Raw genomic sequence first — 20,676 nt, forward strand, 5'->3', positions numbered from 1 at the left:
ATTAAACCTTTTCAGTCGTTGCTCCTCAATGAAGTTGCGTGTGCTTTTGAAAAAGCGACGTGACGTCTCCCTGCCAGCTCACCCCCATAACTCGCATCAGCTGCGATGTGAGCGCTCCCTAAAACCCACCGACACTGCAGCCAATGAAGTGCCGAGAGAGAGAGCGAGAGAGAAAATGAGAAAGGATAAGGGAGAGAGAGGGAGAGGGAGAGAGATAGAGAGGGAGGGTAGAGAATGGAGAGGGAGAGAGAGAGTGAGAGGGGAGAGAGAGAGAGTACGATACCTCAGTCTGTTCGTCATTTTGGAGAACGAGGGGTAGTGCTCTCCACTCCAATCCATCGACTGCCGAGCATTTTCCAAGTCCAGGCGGTCTGAGCGGGTGTCGGTTTTGCTCGGAGGGGTCGACGAGGTCTTCCGACTATTTATTCCAATAACATAATGGGGGCACATTAAAGCAGTGGTGCGTGTGCTAAAGCACAATATATAGCGTGGCTATATTTAGTTGTCGCCTACTTTCCCTAAGAAGTAAGTATATATTTATCAATGTCTAGGTTTTGCCTATTAAAAAAAACTTGTTTCTGGATTAAACGATTTGTGAAATTAGCCCGTCCAGTCCACCACGCGCATCTGAGCAGCCAGCACGAGGACCTTGGATTTCTTTGGACTTTTACAATTTTTGTATCGGTAAGTTGCCGCGTGATTATAACCTATTTAAGAAAATGTCAGCGTAGACATTTTCATTCTAACGATGACATGTTATTCAGTGATGATGAGGATTCAAAGTGTGTTTAATGGGGCTTGAACATGGGTTGGAGTGCGTACAGCACGGTACAGTCTGGTGGGCTGTAATGGCAGGCGGTCGCCCGTCCGTATGCTATTGGTTGTAACTCAACAGGTTTTGACTTGTTCGATTTTTTGCCAGGATTCTGTAACAGATGGTAATCCAAATCGTGGCTGGCAATTGTGTTTGTTTGAAAGGCAAATTCTGAGAAATAGAGCGATTGGATTAGGGCGAGTTTATTTTGGTAATCGAAACCTAATATATAAGCTGGATATATATATATATATATATATATATATATATATATATATATATATATATATATATATATATATATATATATAAACATTGGTATGAATTTGTACATAGCCGATTGCATTTAGTACATTTAAAAAAATGAATCAAACATGTTCCCTTTTTATTCTTTTTTTCCAAACCCCTGACAATCCCGTCTGCTTCCACTCTTCTGCATCCTATGCATTGCTCTTACATAAACACTCGTTCCCTCACGCAGCTCCTCCATGTCCTTACGTCTTTTACACCTCACCTCGCACCTCATTTCCGCTTCCTCTTGATCCCCCTCTTTCTCACCTTTCTATGGAACATGTACCTGTCCTAAAGCCCTCCTCCAGCATAACCTAAACCAGGTACCCCACCTGCTTCTCCCCCACCAGATGGTGGGTGAGCTGAAGCCTAGCTGCTTGTGAAGGTGTGAAGGGGACCCCCGTCTCTCTGCACACCCCCCAAGCCAGGACTCGCCATGGCCGGAGTTGCGGCCTGGCTCCCCTTCGCCCGGGCGGCGGCCATCGGCTGGATGCCCGTGGCCAACCTGCCCATGCCCGTGGCGCCCAACCAGAAGAACAAGCGGCAGGACGAGCTCATCATCCTCAACGTCAGCGGCCGGCGCTTCCAGACCTGGAGGAACACACTGGACCGCTACCCGGACACCCTGCTGGGCAGCTCGGAGAAAGAGTTCTTCTACAACGAGGAGACCCACGAGTACTTCTTCGACCGGGACTCCGAAATGTTCCGCAGCGTGCTCAACTTCTACCGCACGGGTAAGCTCCACTACCCGCGCTCCGAGTGCATCTCGGCCTACGACGAGGAGCTGGCCTTCTTCGGCATCATCCCCGAGATCATCGGCGACTGCTGCTACGAAGAGTACAAGGACCGCAAACGGGAGAACGCAGAGCGTCTACAGGACGACCTGGAGGACAACAAGGACAAAAAGCCGCCCAACATGACCTGCCGGGAGACCATGTGGCGGGCCTTCGAGAACCCCCACACCTCCACCATGGCGCTGGTCTTCTACTACGTCACGGGCTTCTTCATCGCCATCTCGGTCATCACCAACGTGGTGGAGACGGTGCCCTGCGGCACCTCCACCCACCAGAAGGAGGTGCCCTGCGGCGAGCGCTACACGGTGGCCTTCTTCTGCATGGACACGGCGTGCGTGATGATCTTCACCGTGGAGTACCTGATGCGGCTGTTCGCCGCGCCCAGCCGCTACCGCTTCATGCGCTCGGTGATGAGCATCATCGACGTGGTGGCCATCCTGCCCTACTACATCGGCCTAGTGATGACGGACAACGAGGACGTGAGCGGGGCCTTCGTCACGCTGCGTGTCTTCCGCGTCTTCCGCATCTTCAAGTTCTCCCGCCACTCGCAGGGCCTGCGCATCCTGGGCTACACGCTGAAGAGCTGCGCCTCGGAGCTGGGCTTCCTGCTCTTCTCGCTCACCATGGCCATCATCATCTTCGCCACGGTCATGTTCTACGCCGAGAAGGGCTCGTCCTCCAGCAAGTTCACCAGCATCCCCGCCTCCTTTTGGTACACCATCGTTACCATGACGACGCTGGGGTAAGTGAATCGTTTTGGAGGATTGCGCTACGTGTGTGTGTGTTTGTGTGTGTGTGTGTGTGTGGGTGTGTGTGTGTGTGTGTGTGTGCATTTGTGTTTGTGTGTGTGTGTGTGTGTGTGTGTGTGTGTTTGTGTGCGTGCCATAGTTCATTGTGAACGAATCACGTCAGTCTCATTTTGTGTGGATCAATTCAAAAAGCTTTCACTTCAAAACCGCATCCATTATATTTTGTTGGATTTTGAAATTATCGAAAGGCAGAGAACACTGGACCCTGAGACACTGGGGCATTCACAGAGAAAATGATTCACATAGAGAATGGCAAGTGAAATTCACCTCACTGAGAAAAGGTATGACAAACCCAAAGAACAAATCCACGAATGATCACTCCCTTTGTTCTCTGTCTGTGTCTTAGGAGCTGGGAAGAATTCAATTTTGAAAATGTACAACGCCACAGCACTGACATTGCTGTTTCCTTTAATCACCCGTTCCACATTACTCTAGTTGTGCGTATTAAAAAATGAAACGGCTCCCACTGTGTAAAGAGCACCTCCGGGAAATATTAAAATGTTCACAATGTTGAACATTGTTGTTCACAATGTTGTAAAAAGTAAACAAATGAATCAAGGCTCAGCTTTTGAGCACCCAGCAATACACACAAGCCTAATTATTGTTATGGAAAATAAGATACTCCAAAAAGGCCGGCATGTTTGCAGTTTACAAGATAAAACTAATTAACCTGTGGCACCGGCTCTGTCACTTCCTAATGATGTGTCCCTACGCTTTGAAGGACTTGATCGAGATGAAGGGCATATGGAAGGATCTTTATCGTCTACTTCCATTCCACTGCTATGTACAGACATTTTAGGAAGAGCCACACATTTGCATTTATTATACTAACCATGCCCTTGATGTGTGGAAAGGCAAACATGCGTGACTGCAGACATAAATAAACAGTCAAACACACCCACATGTATAGACATGAACTTGATCAACATTAACATCCAACGCATATAGTATATGCAGATGCCTCGAGGCAAGCAAACACACACAAACACCCACACACACACAGACACACACACACACACACACACACAAACACGCACACAGATCTCCCCACATACACACATATAAAACAACAGAGGTGGTTTATTGCATGTGTGTCGGCTGAATCATGGTCGGGTTTCATGAGTAGCTGTCATAGATTGGCATGCACAGCGTCACAGCGGTATCAGGCGGTTTACAAATTGTGCCTGCATCATGCTAAATGTCACAATCAGCGATGCCACAAATGGCTCATCGCTCATCAACAGTCACCGAGATTCCTCTCTGAGTTCTGAGGGATCTTTTTATTTCCTCTGACAGAGAGAGAGAGAGAGAGAATAAACAGCCAAGCCTTGGTTGTTTATTCCAGTTATGTCCCTATGGTGAATGAACTGCAGTTATATAGCATATATATTATCTAACCAGTTTCCGCTCAAAGCACCAACTGTGCCTCACATACACCCATTCATATGCGACAGTACTGGAAAATATACGTGTGTATTCACACAGCGATGGCAGTAGCCACCTTCCAAGACTACAACCAGCTCGAGGGGAGTTGTTCATGTTAGACGTCTTGCTCACGGACACCTCGACCCTTGGGCACGAGTATCGAACCAGCAACCTTCCATTGCCAGACAAGTGAAGACCCACTCTACCTCCTCAGCCATTAGCGCCCCTAGTCATCAAGAGTTGGGAAATATAGACACTTATCTGGTCTTTTGTTGCAATTAGCGCCCTGATCAGTGTACGTACAAATGTGTGCGCGCGCGCGCGTGTGTGTGTGTGTAGGGGGAGGGGTTCAGCATTGCCTCATCAATAAGGCAGGGGGCCAGTGGTGGTTGTCAAAGTGACTAATGATGTGGCCCGCTGCATCTGCGGACTAATGTCAACTTGGCTGACATTGTGCTCTATGCTGCCTCTTTATGTCATACAGACACACACACGCACACGCACACACACACACACACACACACGCACAGACACAAACATAGACACACACACATACACACACTCACTTACACTTTTTCTTGCACTTGTCTGTTGATTTGTAGACATGTTTTCCATGTGATGTGGGTAAGTCTTTGGCCTGGGGAATTTTTGGGATGGTTCTGCAATGCATAAGGTGTTGGAGTGTTTCTTGAGTGTCAGCCGATGCATCCAATTACTCTGTAACCAAGCTCTGTCATACGCCTTCCCCTGACACTGGACCAATCTGTGAACTGGCAACCTGTCATCTACTTGCAGATATTTAGTCGTCTGAATCTTTAAACACAGAGAGGTCTCTCTCCCTCTGTCTGTCTTTCTCTCTCTCTCTCTCTCTCTCTCTCTCTCTCTCTCTCTCTCTCTCTCTCTCTCTCTCTCTCTCTCTCTCTGTGTATCTCTCTTTCTACCCCTGTCCATAATTGTTTTGTTGTTTGGTTTGCCTTCTGCGTTGCAATCCCCTTGTATCACCAACGCTCCTGTTTCATTTACTGCACAGTTTTCTTGCCCTTTGCTTCAGTGTGTATAGTGTGTGTGTGTGTGTGTGTGTGTGTGTGTGTGTGTGTGTGTGTGTGTGTGTGTGTGTGTGTGTGTGTGTGTGTGTGTGTGTGTGTGTGTGTGTGTGTGTGTGTGTGTGTGTCTCCGCACACTGAGGCATCCCTGTAAAATCATTTTGAGCTGCGTGTTTGTGTTCACTTGTCTGTAACACTGTTGGTCGCGATGGTGTTTGCCCGCCGACGTGGTGACTTTCTCTTGACCCTGGCGACCCACCGCTGCGCATATTCACGCTGCTCTGACCCCGCGGCGGCTCTTAAGACCCGTATTTGTCTACTGGACAATAATCCAGACGGAATGAGAAACAGTAATCCCACAGAAGCAGCAGCAGATACAGGCAATGAGAACAGTTTACACTGCCACATTATAGGGTCTTTTTTTTCACCTTACGTGGGAAATGAAAGTTGGTTCCAGACATTTGAAAGCAGGAGGAGAAAATAGTGTGTGCTAGGGGGATAAGGATGAGGAAGGGTGTGTGACGAAGAGAAAATACGCAGGCGGTTCACTGTGATGAAGGGATACGCTGTGAGAGGTGAAGTGCAGAACTGTGGGATGCAAGACCTGGATGAAGGGGGAGGCAAAGACATGTTGCCTTAACACCCTCTCTTGCAATTTGACCTAAATCCTGTCACAAAGGCGCTGTTACTGCTACAAAGAACATTTGGTACCAAACACAAAAAAAAAATGCTTAGCCTAAATCTCACACCCAAAGGCATGCAAGCAGGGAGGCAGGCAGATAGTGGGGGTTGAGGCTTGAGCTGTTGCAGAGACAGTTAGGGGAATATGACAGGGATTTTGCACCAAGCTTCTTAGCCAAATTAATTTCGATCATTGAATGAGTATCACCAGTTGGATTGTGGGTTAAGCTCCAGTGGGTTAAGCTGGTAAATGTCCTGTGGCAAAGGTGATGAAACGGTTTTGAAATAAGTGACTAGTGTTGAGTGAGTGATTGGCAGTTAACTGCAGACTACTTTGCTGGAACTGCAGTACAATTTTGACAGATACTTTCGTTCAAAACAAATCCAATACTTAGGCCTACTTTGTTATTGGTTGGGTATGTATTATATGCAGGCCTATATGCCCGTGGCGTAGTGCAAACTCACTGCACCAGGGAATGGTGCAGTGAAATTGTAGTTGGAATACGCCACACTACTGTTATTGACGCTAGCACTAAGATGCGTGGCGGTCATTAGCATGGCGTCAACAGCACAGGATTAATAACCTGTTTTAAGCCCAGGTGCCTCTGATCACCGCTCCCCAACGATCGATGCATTTCTCTTGCCGTGTCTCCCAGACAACCGCACCAAGACCGCTCGCGTATAGCAAGCCCCCCCCTCCCTTGGCCGCCCCTGTTTTTGGATTTGGTTGAAGGCTGGCTGCGCGGGCCTGCAGACGGATACAAATGTGTCTCTGGCAGATTTTTTTTTCTTTCTTTATTCAGTTCAGTTTTGGAGGCTTTCCAGGAGCAGGCTTGTTCTATTGAGTGGCCGCTGCCACAGCCCATATGCCTTGAAGACGTACGGGCCTTCCTTCGCTCCCACCCCGGACACCTCCCTCTGGATTTATTACACATTTATCTTGAATGCAAAAGCTTGCGTACAGCGCTAATCAATGCAGACGGGTGAGTATTGGCAGGCCGGTACGGAGGGAATGGGCCCTTGTTACACCTTGTAATAAATTGATGAGGTAAGGTTAACATCACTAAGGTATAATTGCAAAGCGCTGATGTCACCCGTTCTTCATCTAAGATATATGAGGGTGGTTGCTGTCCCCCGTTGGGCCGGGGTCAGCCCCCTGCATCACCCTGTCTTCGTTAGGGAAGAGGGGCTGACTGATCCGTCTCTGGGGGGTGCTGGGAGGCAGATTGACTGGGAGTGGTGTTCATCACGGCTGGGCGCTACAAGTGGATCAGAGGGGGCGGTTATTTAACCTTTCATATGTCTGTGGAATGAATGGATTGCTGATGGAGGTGGGTAATAATAATAATATGATATTATTATTAATGTGATTGTTATTAACCATTCATCCTCATCATCATCATACTTGGAGTAGGAGAAGGGACGCTCAGTTCAACAACTCGAATAGTAGAATAGTAATGTATTACCACATTAAACAATATTATGTCATGAACCTTAGCGCTAGTGACACAAAATAATACATCAGGTTTAGTATCCCTGCTTCTTGCGGCCAGTGAAGATGAACTGCATTGCTTCCTGCGGTGATAAGCTTTAATGGCCTATGGGTCTGAGGATGAATCAAACTGAAAAGGCGACAGTTCACCTTTCGCCCCCAAGTTGCGTTCTGCACAACAGTGACCTCAACGTGAACCCCTCAGCCAATAACTGAAATATAATCTAAAAATAGACAATCTGTTGGCCACAATCACAGTTGAGTTAAGAAATCTACTGGTAGACAGATCTGGGCTGATGTACGGGAAGGTGAGCATTGAATCTACAACATTTTATCGTTCCTATTAGGCCTATATAGCATATTTTAGTTTGGTGTGTATGTCTGTGTGTAACAGGCATACATTGAGGAAGTGCACTCACCTGTTTTACAGTCAACCCACTGACCTATTGAGGCTGCTCTATAGAGAGAGCGGGGAGAAAATGCCACAGAAAGGAGATCCAAATATAGACACACAAGAACTCTATTTCTCTCTCTATTTCTCTCTCTCTCTCTCTCTCTCTCTCTCTCTCTCTCTCTCTCTCTCTCTCTCTCTCTCTCTCTCTCTCTCTCTCTCTTGCTCTTGCTCTCCCTCATCCTACATTACTCTCACACAATTTTCATTGCATACTCGTTTTACCCTCATGAATAGCAGTATGTGTGCATGTTTTGTGTGTGTGTGTGTGTGTGTGTGTTTTACTACTGATGAGTGTCTACCTCGGCATTGCCATTTTATTTGGGCGGCATGTAATCTGATGAGCCTTAAAGGTGCTGTAGGTCTGTTTTTAGAGCTTTTTCTTCTGTTTCGTTTGTAAATAATGGCACAGCCATCCGTCAGTTGTTAGTGAGTGTATTGCGATGTGAGAATATATTTTTCAAATTGGCTGCACCTGCCTTTATGAATGCCAATCTTGATTTTGGCCTCCCGGCTAGTTTCTGACCATCTCTACAATGAGTGATGTGTGGGAATCTATCTTTCACGTCTGTCAGTCATGAAACGAAACAATGGTTCAGAAATGTAGGTGGGTAGGGAGGGAGTCTTCAACAACATGTTGAATCCTCGACATTTTGTTTGTTTCGCAATCTTGGTCTTTTCGTCTCTCTCCTGCTCTTTTCTGCTCTTTTCTGCGCTTTCTTCACAATTCTGAAATCAGCACCTAAAGCTGCATGAATGCATGCATACATAAATACACTGCATATGATTTCAGTAATTCTCCATATATTTTCTATATACTCCCTATATCCGATATATATATATTATTATCGTAGCATTCAAGTTGTCCGAACACTCTCTCCATCATCCCGCGGTTCCCCTCACCTTGCAGGCTCTTGGTTCCTCCTTGGCAGCAGACATACAAAGCACCATTCCACAGCCTTGATGGTGTCGTTGTGAACATTTGAAGCGTGGTTTAAACAGGCCTATAAAAGAGCCCTGTGCACTAGCTGGTAGAGTGCTCTGCCTGCTGGGCGTGTGTGTGTGTGTGTGTGTGTGTGTGTGTGTGTGTGTGTGTGTGTGTGTGTGTGTGTGTGTGTCTGTGTCTGTGTCTGTGTCTGTGACTGTGTGTCTGTGTGTGTGTGTGCGTGTTCTCTCTTCCCCTCCATCCCCCCCCTCCTTACCACCAGTCAATGCAACACCTCCTGTTTCTCTCCGCTCTCCCCTGCAGACCTGCCACCGCGTCGCTAACACATGTCACATTTCAACTCGCTGGCTTCTCCCTGGTTGGGGTGCTGCTGCTGTTGTTGATATTTTTCTTGTTGTTTTTGTTGTTGTTGCTGTGTACACTTATTTCCCCCTGCTTTTCATGCAGCACTCTTGGACGGTTTCCCATTTCTTGAAAAGAGTGTATAGCGCGCAGAGGCCTTCCAAGGCCGTGGCAGACCTATTTACCTGGCCCCTCGTCAGATGGTAAGGGAGAAAAGGAGAGTGTGTGTGGGGTATGGGGCGAGGGGGGTTTGGTTGAAGTGGATGTTTGACGTGTGATTGACAGTGAACGTCTTTGAGGAAGGTTTTCTACTAATATGTTCTTGGTGTTGACACCTCAGCGATGTGTGCCGCATGCCAATGTCGCTGCACTGGCGGCTGTCCTGTGATTGGACGGTGTGTGTCCGGGCTGACAGCCAGCTCAGCTAACCTGGCCATAGTGATGGAGAATTGTTCCTTATACATGCTGCAGGTACTGCCGCATAAACAAAAAATGGCATATGACATTGATGGAGATTGAATCCCTCTCTCTCATTCTCTCTCTCTCTCTCTCTCTCTCTCTCTCTCTCTCTCTCTCTCTCCCTCTCTCCCTCTCTCCCTCTCTCTCTCTCTCTCTCTCTCTCTCTCCCCCTCTCTCTCTCTCTCTCTCTCTCTCTTTTGGTTCTTTCACTCGCTCTACTCTCTCTCTCTCTCTCTCTTTTGGTTCTTTCACTCGCTCTACTCTCTCTCTCTCTCTCTCTCTCTCTCTCTCTCTCTCTCTCTCTCTCTTTTGGTTCTTTCACTCGCTCTACTCTCTCTCTCTCTCTCTCTTTTTGGTTCTTTCACTCGCTCTACTCTCTCTCTCTCTCTCTCTCTCTCTCTCTCTCTCTCTCTCTCTCTCTCTCTCTCTCTCTCTCTCTTGTACTGGTTTCAAATCGTCTGATTGCAGTTATCACGCTCTTCTGTCCCAAGGGGTCCTACTGAAAGACGTGTTCACGTCTACCCCCTAAGAGTCTAAACTCTGCCTGCTTCCTCAGCTCCTCTGCTCATTACCACATATAGTGAATAGGGAAGCAAATGAAACCTTTTCAAATACGATTAGACGGAAAACGCAGGCTTTATTGTCATGAAGGAAGTGTATCTTGGACACATACAGTATCTGCTATATGTGTGTGTGTGTGTGTGTGTATGTGTGCCCATGTGGTTGCGTGCATGTGTGTGTGTGTGGTGTGTGAGTCTGCGCGACAATTCCATTGTTAGATTTTGCAGCCCATAATTTACAAGCACTCATTGGAGAAGATGATTGCAGACTCTCTTAGTTAGACTAGTGCTCTTATCCTTTCACTGGAGTGGCCCCCATACTTCAAACTGAGCCTTTGAATCCAAACAAAAGATTCAATATTATAGGATTATATTTTCTTTGTACCATCCAGACATTATATGTCATTTGAAATAGACTATGGGGGTTAATGTATACGAGAGCTATAATGGGTGAAATAACAGTTAACATTGTCGTAGACAGGATGAGCACCGGCTGAAGGACTTAGATTAATCTTCTTTTCTTCCAGAGACGAGCCATTTGAACAAGTATGCCTTGTTTTCTTATTGTCTCTCGCTGATACCGATACACACGTGTGCTCGCCACCATCATCATCACCATCATCACTCTCTCTCTCTCTCTCTCTCTCTCTCTCTCTCTCTCTCTCTCTCTCTCTCTCTCTCTCTACCTCTCTCTCTCTCTCTCTCTCTCTCTCTCTCTCTCTCTCTCTCTCTCTCTCTCTCTCTCTCTCTATCTCTCTATCCCTCTGCTGTTATCTCATCCCTTCAGTCCTGACAAACAGTAATTCATAAACCGTGTTGTACGCTGATTATCCCGGGTGACAAAAGGAATTGTTCTGCCACATTAAATCTCTGGGGATTAATGCCGTCTCCCGAGCCTGTGTCCCCCTTGCCGTGTTTCCCCCCCTGTGTGTGTGTTTGTGTGTGTGTTTGTGTGTGCGTGCGTGCATGTGTGCATGCGTGTGTGGGTATTTGCTCTGTTCAATCCCTTCTCCCCAGCCTCTTATTTGGTACAGCAGGACGTTCCCTGTTAGAGGGGATGTGTTGACTTGGCCGGCTAATAAGAGGACACAGCGCATTTCCTCTGCGCCCCCGAACAAGCTGCCTTGTCGGGGCGCCTAGAGGATCATCTCTGAAGCTCCAATTTCGGTTCCATTGGATCTAAAGCAAAAACAATAACAGGGCAATTCTGGATCATTTCAAAGCCTCAATCATGTTTGAACAATAAACACCTCTCTCTCTCTCTTGCTCTCTCTCTCTCTCTCTCTCTCTCTCTCTCTCTCTCTCTCTCTCTCTCTCTCTCCCTCTCGGGGGTGCGGAGATCCTTCATTCATGATTGCCTTTCCTACGGGGAGGTAGGCCACCGACGGCCCGTGTGCTACAGACGATTCATGAGGAGGATTTGGGTCGTGTCCTTCACAAAGCCCGAGAGACAACTTTTCTCACACTCTGACTTCTTGGGGGGATTACCCATTCTGAGAGGATTAAAGCTGCCATTGGCCGACAGAGAGCAACAACGCTCGTCAGGAGCACTGAAGTCAAGACATGGCTTAACATAACTAATAGATTATTTTTTTCGCCCTTCAATGGATGAGTGGTAGCGATACTAATTCAATATCCCAAGCCTTCGCCGGGTATTATGCTGGTAGCGAATAGGAGCACCCTGAGCAGCCCTTACACGAAGCGGCCTCATTCCATGAAACACAACGCAAATTATAATTTCAATCTAACAACGCACAAATGACCTTCTGCCTCTACAATAGAAACTTGCACGCAAAAAGTTCACGTGGAATAGCTCGTATTTGGCCATGACAATAACGATAACTTATTTTCCCGAGGCGAAGCATGCACCAATAGAAGCCTTGTTTAATGACAGGGAACCAATCGCATCGAGCCGTTAAACGATCTGAGTGGTGCACAGTTGAGGTGGTCCACTCAGACCTTTATGTGGTCCACAGCCTTTGTGGAGAGTGTGTGTGTCCCGGCGTCACGTAGTAAGGACACCTCTAAACGTGGCCAGCACTCCCCTTGTCGCCGGGCTGTGTTTAAGCCGAGCATGAGAGAGCATGCCCTCAATATCCCGATGTGTTTCTGTGATATTGCAGAACAGGGTGACATCTTTATGAGTCAAATGGAGTGAGGGGGTTGGGGGGGACGTCGCTTAATTCGATCTGGCCTAGGATCCACCTTCCTGGCTGTTCTATTTGGGAACATGTAATTTTTTTGACCGCCAGCTATAAATTCCAGACTTTCCTTTCCTTTTTCTATTGAAACCCAGTGCTCTCGTTTTTGACAGAAATTATTCAAATTGATACGTTGATTTACATTTCCTACATATGACACCACTAAACTTTCTTTCAATCTAGTTTCATTCTGCTTCCCGTGTTATATGTATGATATGTTTTTATCTAATCTCTTTTGGCTCCTTTGCTATGGTCCTATTGCACGATTGTGTGGAACTAGAATCCCCCGTCTTTTCAAATCCAGAGGACCTAATTATACTGCTGTAAACGGGTACAATGCAAGCTTTACACTGCCTTACAGGCTTACGCAATCATGTCGAGAAGTACAAATCCACACACACAAAAACACACACACACACACATACTAACAGACACGTACCATGCGTACACATAGACACACACACACATACCCCCACAACCGACCTGGGCTTGGGGCTGCAGATTACTGTTGAATGTTAGTAAACTGCAGCTCGTAGGGCTGTTTTTACAAAGGTCCATTTTGTGTTTAATGTCTACTCGAGACCAGACCGTATTCCAATTAATTTAGCCGTCTCTGTACTCTCTGCTCAACAGCCCAGGGCCTGTGTAGTTGCGCAGCAGGAAAAATCTAATCTCTGGATGTGGGGTGAGGTGAAATGAGAAAAAACACACTCCCGCTATTCATTATGAACACCGAGGGAAGCAGTGGATGAGAAGGGAGAGGGGTGAAACGGGAAAAAAACGCACACGATCAAAGTGGCTATGATTTGAACTGAGGCTCTTTAAAAATACACAAAGAACGGCGTGATGCATGACACTAATTGCCATTCACAGTGGGTTGTTACGTTTCTGCCAGGTTTCTCAGTAATGAGGAGATAAATACCCTCAGTGGGGTCCATACTGCTGAGAAGTTACTGCAGAAATGTCTCTTTGCTGCTCAGGCAGAAAGAGGGATCCAGCGCTGAGAGACTGCAGTCCCTGATGCTTCATGGACTAGGATTAGGATGGTTGGCGTAACCTAGCAGGGATACTTAACAGAAAAAAAAGAACCTGAAAGGTCCTTTGCGGCTTACAATTGACTAAATCTAAAATAGCAAAATAAAAAAACAACATCAAAATGCCATGATTTGATATTTATTTTGTACATTTTAGCTCATGCTTGCGGATCTGAGTATTAATCCTCACGCATAGAGCCATAGCACTGATTTGCACTTATTTGCTTTCCAAGTTCCTATCTGCCTCCATTAGCATTATGGATAATCACGGTGGGAGCATTGTGCAAAGCATGAATGGGTAAATGCAGATCATGCCAAGGTGATGGATGATGTAGACGACTCCCTCAGACCATAATGGATGTTCCCTGCCTGGGTGGAAGGCAGTTGGCAGCAGGTGGGTGGACGTGGAATAGCATAGTCATTCGAGGTTCCACATGGCAAGACATAGACCCGTGTGGCCCCAAGGCCACAGCTCTATTTGCACTCCACAGCATTCAGGTTAACCTGTATGGAGCAACAGTTATGGGAATAGTGGTTTTATATTGGTACTGTGGAAGAAAATATATATATATATATAATATAGAAGTGCTGCAGAGTATTCCCGCTATTATGTTAAAATGACCCTTGTGAATGAAGCGGTCTGCATACTTTGAAATACATTTTTCTTTAGCTGGCTGAGACTAAAGAAGTACTTTGCAGATGGAATTGTTTGGTCACTGAACCTTGCATTAGTGAAAACCAGTGGGAACACCACAGGACGGGGAAATATAATCCAAAAATCATGCTTTTTCTGCCTAATCAGAAACATGTTTGCGTTGCAATCATCCACAGAGATTTCAGTAAAAAAAATCATAGAAGTGCAAGGAGTGTCCAAATACAATTTCAGTGAGGTATGTGTGTGTTAGTTTTGGCTGCAATCAAGTCATTTTTATGACCTTGCCGAACCTATTTTCTGTATATTGAATGATGTCCACTTGACTTGATTCCCAAATACAGTAGAATCGCATATAAGTTCCCATTGTGTTTCCTAATTATATTTTTACTATGTTATTGCATTGAACTATTACACTGTATATATTATATATATATATAATATATATATATATATAAATATTATATATATACATATATACTATCGTCCCCTCATGAGCTCCATAAGCTGTGAACACATGCGCGTAGGCCTTGTTTGGAGAAGATGCCTGGTTGTTAACACCATCACTGTGTCGAACTCTGTATTCTTCCGGTAGTCATGTCAAACAGTCAAACAGCTCGAGGCATACAGTCCGTACAATCTGTGCTCTACTGCATAGGTCAAGTCAAAGGTTAACACTCTGATCCCTCTCTTGGTGAGAGCAGGTGAGGGGCTGATTGGGAGACCACACAGCCAGATTGAGGAGCAGTGTTGCCTGGCGCTGATGTGTCTTCATCACACAGAGTTATACCACAGGTGAATGCAAAGCAGGTTGAAATGAGGCATTAATCAAATTTTGGTTGTTACTATTTTACTATTAGTCTACCTTTCTATCCAAAGTGACTCTTTCACCTGCTCATGAATGACACATCTCATTCATCAGAGAAGGGTTAGGCATCTTGCTAAGGGACGCCTACAGCCAGACTGCTGTGAAACCCCCTAACCCCCAATGTGCATGCTATAGAATTCTAGTCAAGATCCTCTGTTCCTGACCCCCCCCCCCCCCCCCGCCCCGCCTTTGACACTGTGTCATGGTAAATGTTTGCTATGCTGGCCGGGCCTCTTCCTCTATTCCCGGCCTGCCCAGATGACCTTCAGTGGTGGTTTTTCGTGGCTGCCCAGCGAGAGTTGAAGGGAGCTATACCTGCCTCACCTCCGAGACACACAGAGTCAGAAGGAGAAGGTTGAAGAGGAACAGAGGGGCAGGGGGTGAGGACAGAATATACAATGCGGTTGAGTGGAGGCTCAACATATAGGACAAGGCAGTGCTACAGCATAGACACTGATTGTTGGTTTAGTGTCCCACAGAATTGGAAAGAATACATTGTTAGCAACAGTGTTGGAAGTTATTGCTGGGCACCATTGGTACTAGGTGCTGAGGCTTCTCTTAAACACTAGGTTTTGGGTTTGTGAATGTGTGGGTGTGGGTGTTTGTGGGCAGGTGTGAGTGTATGGTGTGGATGGGAGTAAGCACGGGAGAAAGGCTGTGTTTTGAATTGGTGTCCCTTGCAGAGTGGTTCTCAGTGGTCTGCTTGGCCTGTACTCTGGTCTCCAGCTGAATGGTTGGCACGATTTGTTCCAACAGAAAGCAGACGATAAAACAGAAACAAATTTGCTTTGGCCCTTTCTCAAAAAGCCGCAAAGTGTATGCTGTGCTCTCAGCATGTTTGTGTGTGAGTGTGTGTTTGAGTGTGTGTGTGTGTGTGTGTGTGTGTGTGTGTGTGTGTGTGTGTGTGTGTGTGTGTGTGTGTGTGTGTGTGTGTGTGTGTGTGTGTGTGTGTGTGTGTGTGTGTGTGTGTGTGTGTGTGCGTGCGTGCGTGACTGCGTGCGTGCGTGCGTGTGTGTGTGCATACACACGTACGTCTGAAGCCAGAGTGTGGTCGGTTGCTATGCCTGTCTCTGCTTGTATTTGTGGTTGTATACTGGCCACTATGTTTGTACATATGCTTATGTGTGTGTGTGTTCATCTAAGAAAGGAGATTAAGAGGGACATATGCAGACAAAGTTGCATCGAGCGGCAGAAGAGTCTGAAGATGGAGACACGCAGGGACACAAAAGGACAGGAGGAAGAGAGAAAACTTTTAAACATAGTGACTTGCAGGCAGAGAGATGACCATCAAAACATTGATACTTACATTGTCCAGAAGGAAGCCAAGATACCTCCTATGAAGACAGATACATACAGGCGCAGGGAACAGTTTGAAGGGCCCTCAACATCACTAGAAGCAGAGAGACAATCTTATGAGGACAGAGACATGGGGGAACAGTTCACCGCTGGACGTTCCTGCTAGAACAGGGTAGTGGAGGTGTAGGAAGCAGAGAGACATTCCTATGAACACAGTACCATGGAGGAACAGGTACCTGAGGGACGGTCCTTGAACAACCGGGAAATAGAGGGTCAAGAAGCAGAGAAACAGTCTTATGAAGACAAGGACATAGAGGCAAAGGAGCCGACAGAAAGTCCTATGAAGGCAGAGACATAGAGGGACAGGAGGCTGGAAGGCTGACCTATAGAGACAGAGACATACAGGTGGGGGGAGGCAGAGAGACGGTCCTACGGAGACAGAGACATACAGGTGGGGGGCGGCAGAGAGACGGTCCTACGGAGACAGAGACATACAGGTGGGGGGAGGCAGAGAGACGGTCCTTGTCGTATAGGCAGATGCAATTACGTTCAAAGCAATGGCCGAGAGAAGTGCTATTCATCAGCTCCGTCACGAGAGAATGATTAGATAAATGCTTTAGTGAGTGGAGGCTGATCACAGCGCATAGTGATTGATGTGATAGCCATACAATTCAATAAGTGGCTGTGGCCTCTGTGGCACGGTGCTACAGCCACAGATTAAGATGTGCCTCCAATGTGAATGTGCGGCGCCTTCAGTCGGCATTGAAAGAGCAAAGAAGACGCCACCGTCTGAGTGACACGGTCTCGATTTTTTCTTTTCTTTTCTTTTTTTCTTTATTGGAAAGCTACTGCTTAGCAAAGGATTTGTTCCTGCAGACGTCTGCGTCTACAGTGACAAATCGCAGATTACGTAGATTATTTGCCCAAATATTTGCTATTGTTCACAGTGGCTTAATCCTCTATTCTGGGGTATTTTGTTAAAAAAAAAATCCAATCATTTAAGGATTTGGCATGATTAAATGGTATCATGAGATAAATCCTTTTTTTATAATAGTGATGTATGAATTTAACTCTGTTGCTCTACTTAACATTTATAACCATCACACATAGGAGTTCAATTTTGTAAAGGATTTCTATGTCCATCTGGCGATGGAAATATCTGCACTTGCTCCTCGATGAATTGGTTTGAATCATTGACTTCCATTCGTCTTGTCCATACATACAGATGTAGAGGTATGTGATGTTAGCACTCATAGCTGGAGCAAAGAAAAGAATGTTGGATCAGCCCTTGACAAAGTCTTCCCCAGTATCTGGTTTGAACACCTATTGGCATATATCACACAGTTGATCTATAAATAGAAATCATCCACACTCTCTTCATCTACCCCCTCCGTCTCTGTCTCAGAAACCCCCCTCCTCTCTCTCTCTCTCTCTCTCTCTCTCTCTCTCTCTCTCTCTCTCTGTCCCCCTGCCTTCTATTTCTCACATTATGCCTCCCCCCTCAGCACACCTCCTTCCTCGGATGTGTGCCCTCCGTCTTCACAATATGCTTTACATTTCAAACTCTCTCTCTCTCTCTCTCTCTCTCTCTCTCTCTCTCTCTCTGTCTCTCTGTCTCTCTCTCTCTCTCTCTCTCTCTCTCTCTCTCTCTCTCTCTCTCTCTCTCTCTCTCTCTCTCTCTCTCTCTCACTCACCCAGTTAGCCAGGCTGTTCTGGTATTTGGTCGATGCGGACGCGGGGAAAAAACCCACGCAAAGCATAACGTGTGATTGGATCTCTTCCACCAATGGTATTTTGAACACGTTTATCTGCCCGTAATACTCTGTTTGGGTTGGAGTGTTCAATTATAATTATACTTTGAACGGATGTCAGGGAAAACATAGGCACATAACACACACACACACACGCGGACGCGTGCAGGCGCTGAGGCATTTGTAAACGCTTGGAAATCTAAATACGTACACACAGACTCTCTCTCACATCCATCTCTCACCCGTCGTCCCCAGCCTCACTTTCTCTCTCACACCTTTTTTTCATCACCCCTATCTCCTTTTTTTAGACGCAGTTCCTCGACGAACGTGTTGATGTCAATAACATGTTTGAACGCATATGGAACTTCTATTTATAGGCTCTCTGTGTTTTATCTGTTTGTCTTCCGTCTCTTCTACCTCCTCTGCCTCTGACTTCGTCTTCTCTCTTACGCCAGGGGCAGGTCAGCTAAAGAGAAGAGAGAAACAGAGCTGAAGCAGAGCTTGTGTTCGGAGAGAGCAGGACTTTAAACCTTTACAGCTTACAACCTGTGACCTGTTGCTCCGCATTATCAGACCTTGGGTGTCTCCGGCCATCCGCTTATAGGTCGGTCAGCCCCCAGGGTGATCATGGAACCAAAGTAACTTTTGTGACCTAAACATTGAGTTTGTTTGTGTGTGTGTTAGGGCTGGTCAATTAATATTCGAATTTCGGATATTCCTCGAATATGGGAAAAACATGTATATTCGAACGTGAAAATGAATATTCGAATAATTTACAAAATATATATTTTATTGCTCAGGGCAGCACGCGCATTGATTCTCCTCCGTTGTGTCCCATGCTGCGTCGCTTACTGGCCTGTGTGTAGCTGCAGTCACGTGTCACAACAAAGAAGCATGGACTGCGCTCCACCACCTCCACCTCCCTAGCCTGGTTCTACCAGACTCTCGTACTTCACTTCATTTCATTTCATTTGTACAGAGAGTCTGGACCTAATCAATTGACAAACGTTAACTCACTTGAAGGCGGGTGTCTGTAGAAGTTTAAAATGATTGGATCTGCCCAGTGCCACTCTGGATCTGCCATAACCAATCGCTAACGTTTGGTTGTGACGTATGTCATGCGCCGGGAATCACGCGCAGGTTGTACACAAACCAAACAACTTGCGCGTCTGCACGAAAATGTCCGTCAACGACAGCTGCAGGTTTTGTTCGTCGAATTTAATTTATCAGGGAAAAATTGCACTTTGTTAATCAACTACCGACCTACAACAACAACTCAAACTGGCGTACGACTTTATCGTCATTGTTCTCAGACACGCCCTCTGTTCGCTGAGTGGTGGCCGCTGTGGCGGCACCAGAAAACCAAATTACATTCAGCAGGATCAGACCTAGTACTGAAGGGAAATTCAAATTGAGCGGCAGTACTTAGGTGGGCGGAGCCAGGCTACCACCTCCCCACCTCACTGTGAAAATGTATGAAACACAAACCAGCGAGCCCGAAGAACAAACCGGGGAAATGGAATCCGGTGAAGTCAACAACTCCACCACGGACAAAGTGATTGTTAAGCCAGATAATTTAAGAAGTACTGTTTGGCGCTTTTTTGGATTCTGGTCAGTTGGAGGTAAAGTTGTCGACAAATCCAAGGCTGTTTGCAAGTTATAATAATAATAATAATAATACATTTAATTTAGAGGCGCCTTTCAAAACACCCAAGGTCACCTTACAGAGCATATAGTCATCATACATATTTAAAAAAAAAACAAGACATTGTGGAAAAAATAAATAAATAAATAAATAAATAAATAAACAAGCAATAAGAAATAAATAAAACAAAAACAAGACAAAACAAAACAAAAAAACAATCAAAACAGTGATCAGTTAGACGTTGTGTGCGAGTTTGAACAGGTGAGTTTTGAGTTGTGACTTGAAGGTTGTAATGGTGTCTGACTGTTTTATGTGTGGGGGGAGGGAGTTCCAGAGCCTGGGTGCTGAACAGCTGAATGACCGGGCACCCATTGAAGTGAGTCGTGATGTGGGGATACATAGTAGTCCAGCAGAGGTTGAGCGGAGGGAGCGGGAGGGAGTGTATTCTTGGAGGAGGTCGCAGAGATAACTGGGGGCTAGGTTGTGGAGAGCTTTGTAGGTGAGGAGTAGGGTTTTGTATTGGATGCGGTAGTGTACTGGGAGCCAGTGAAGTTGAATGAGGACAGGGGTGATGTGGTCAGATGATTTGGTGCGGGTGATGATCCGGGCGGCTGAGTTCTGAATGATCTGCAGTCTGTTGATGAGTTTGGTGGGGAGTCCGGTGAGGAGGGCGTTGCAGTAGTCTATGCGTGATGTGACAAATGAGTGAACTAGGATTTCAGTGCTGGATTGGGTCAGTGATGGGCGGAGTCTGGCGATGTTGCGGAGGTGGAAGAATGCAGTCCGGGTGATGTTGTGAATATGGGGTGCGAATGAGAGGGTGTTGTCCAGGATGACGCCGAGGCTCTTGACTTTGGAGGAGAAGGGTACTGGGAATCCATCGATAATTATGAGTGGAGCTGGGGTGTGTTGTGATTTAGTGAGGGTGGATTTGGATCCGATGAGCAGGGCCTCGGTCTTGTTTCCATTGAGTTTCAGGAAGTTCCTGCTCAACCAGCTCCGGATCTCTTCCAGGCACGTGATGAGGGAAGTGGGGGGGATGGCAGCGGTGGGTTTGGTGGAGATGTAGACCTGTGTGTCGTCAGCGTAGCAGTGAAAATGGACCCCATGGTGACGGAGGAG

The 20,676-nt window shown here is 46.4% G+C and overlaps 1 protein-coding gene across 1 annotated transcript in view; it reads left to right on the plus strand.

The window, feature by feature from the left end:
- Positions 1 to 343: 343 nt before the first annotated feature.
- The window catches only part of LOC130382630 (potassium voltage-gated channel subfamily D member 3-like), a 100,456-nt gene continuing 80,123 nt past the window's right edge, over positions 344 to 20,676 (plus strand). The window contains exons 1-3 of the mRNA XM_056590492.1: positions 344 to 525; positions 605 to 684; positions 1,456 to 2,641. Of these exons, the coding sequence (XP_056446467.1) occupies positions 1,542 to 2,641 (1,100 nt within the window). The 5' untranslated portion in view covers positions 344 to 525; positions 605 to 684; positions 1,456 to 1,541. The remainder of the gene's footprint in view (positions 526 to 604; positions 685 to 1,455; positions 2,642 to 20,676) is intronic.

Source organism: Gadus chalcogrammus, chromosome 1 (genome assembly GCF_026213295.1).
Source record: "Gadus chalcogrammus isolate NIFS_2021 chromosome 1, NIFS_Gcha_1.0, whole genome shotgun sequence".
NCBI lineage: Eukaryota > Metazoa > Chordata > Actinopteri > Gadiformes > Gadidae > Gadus > Gadus chalcogrammus.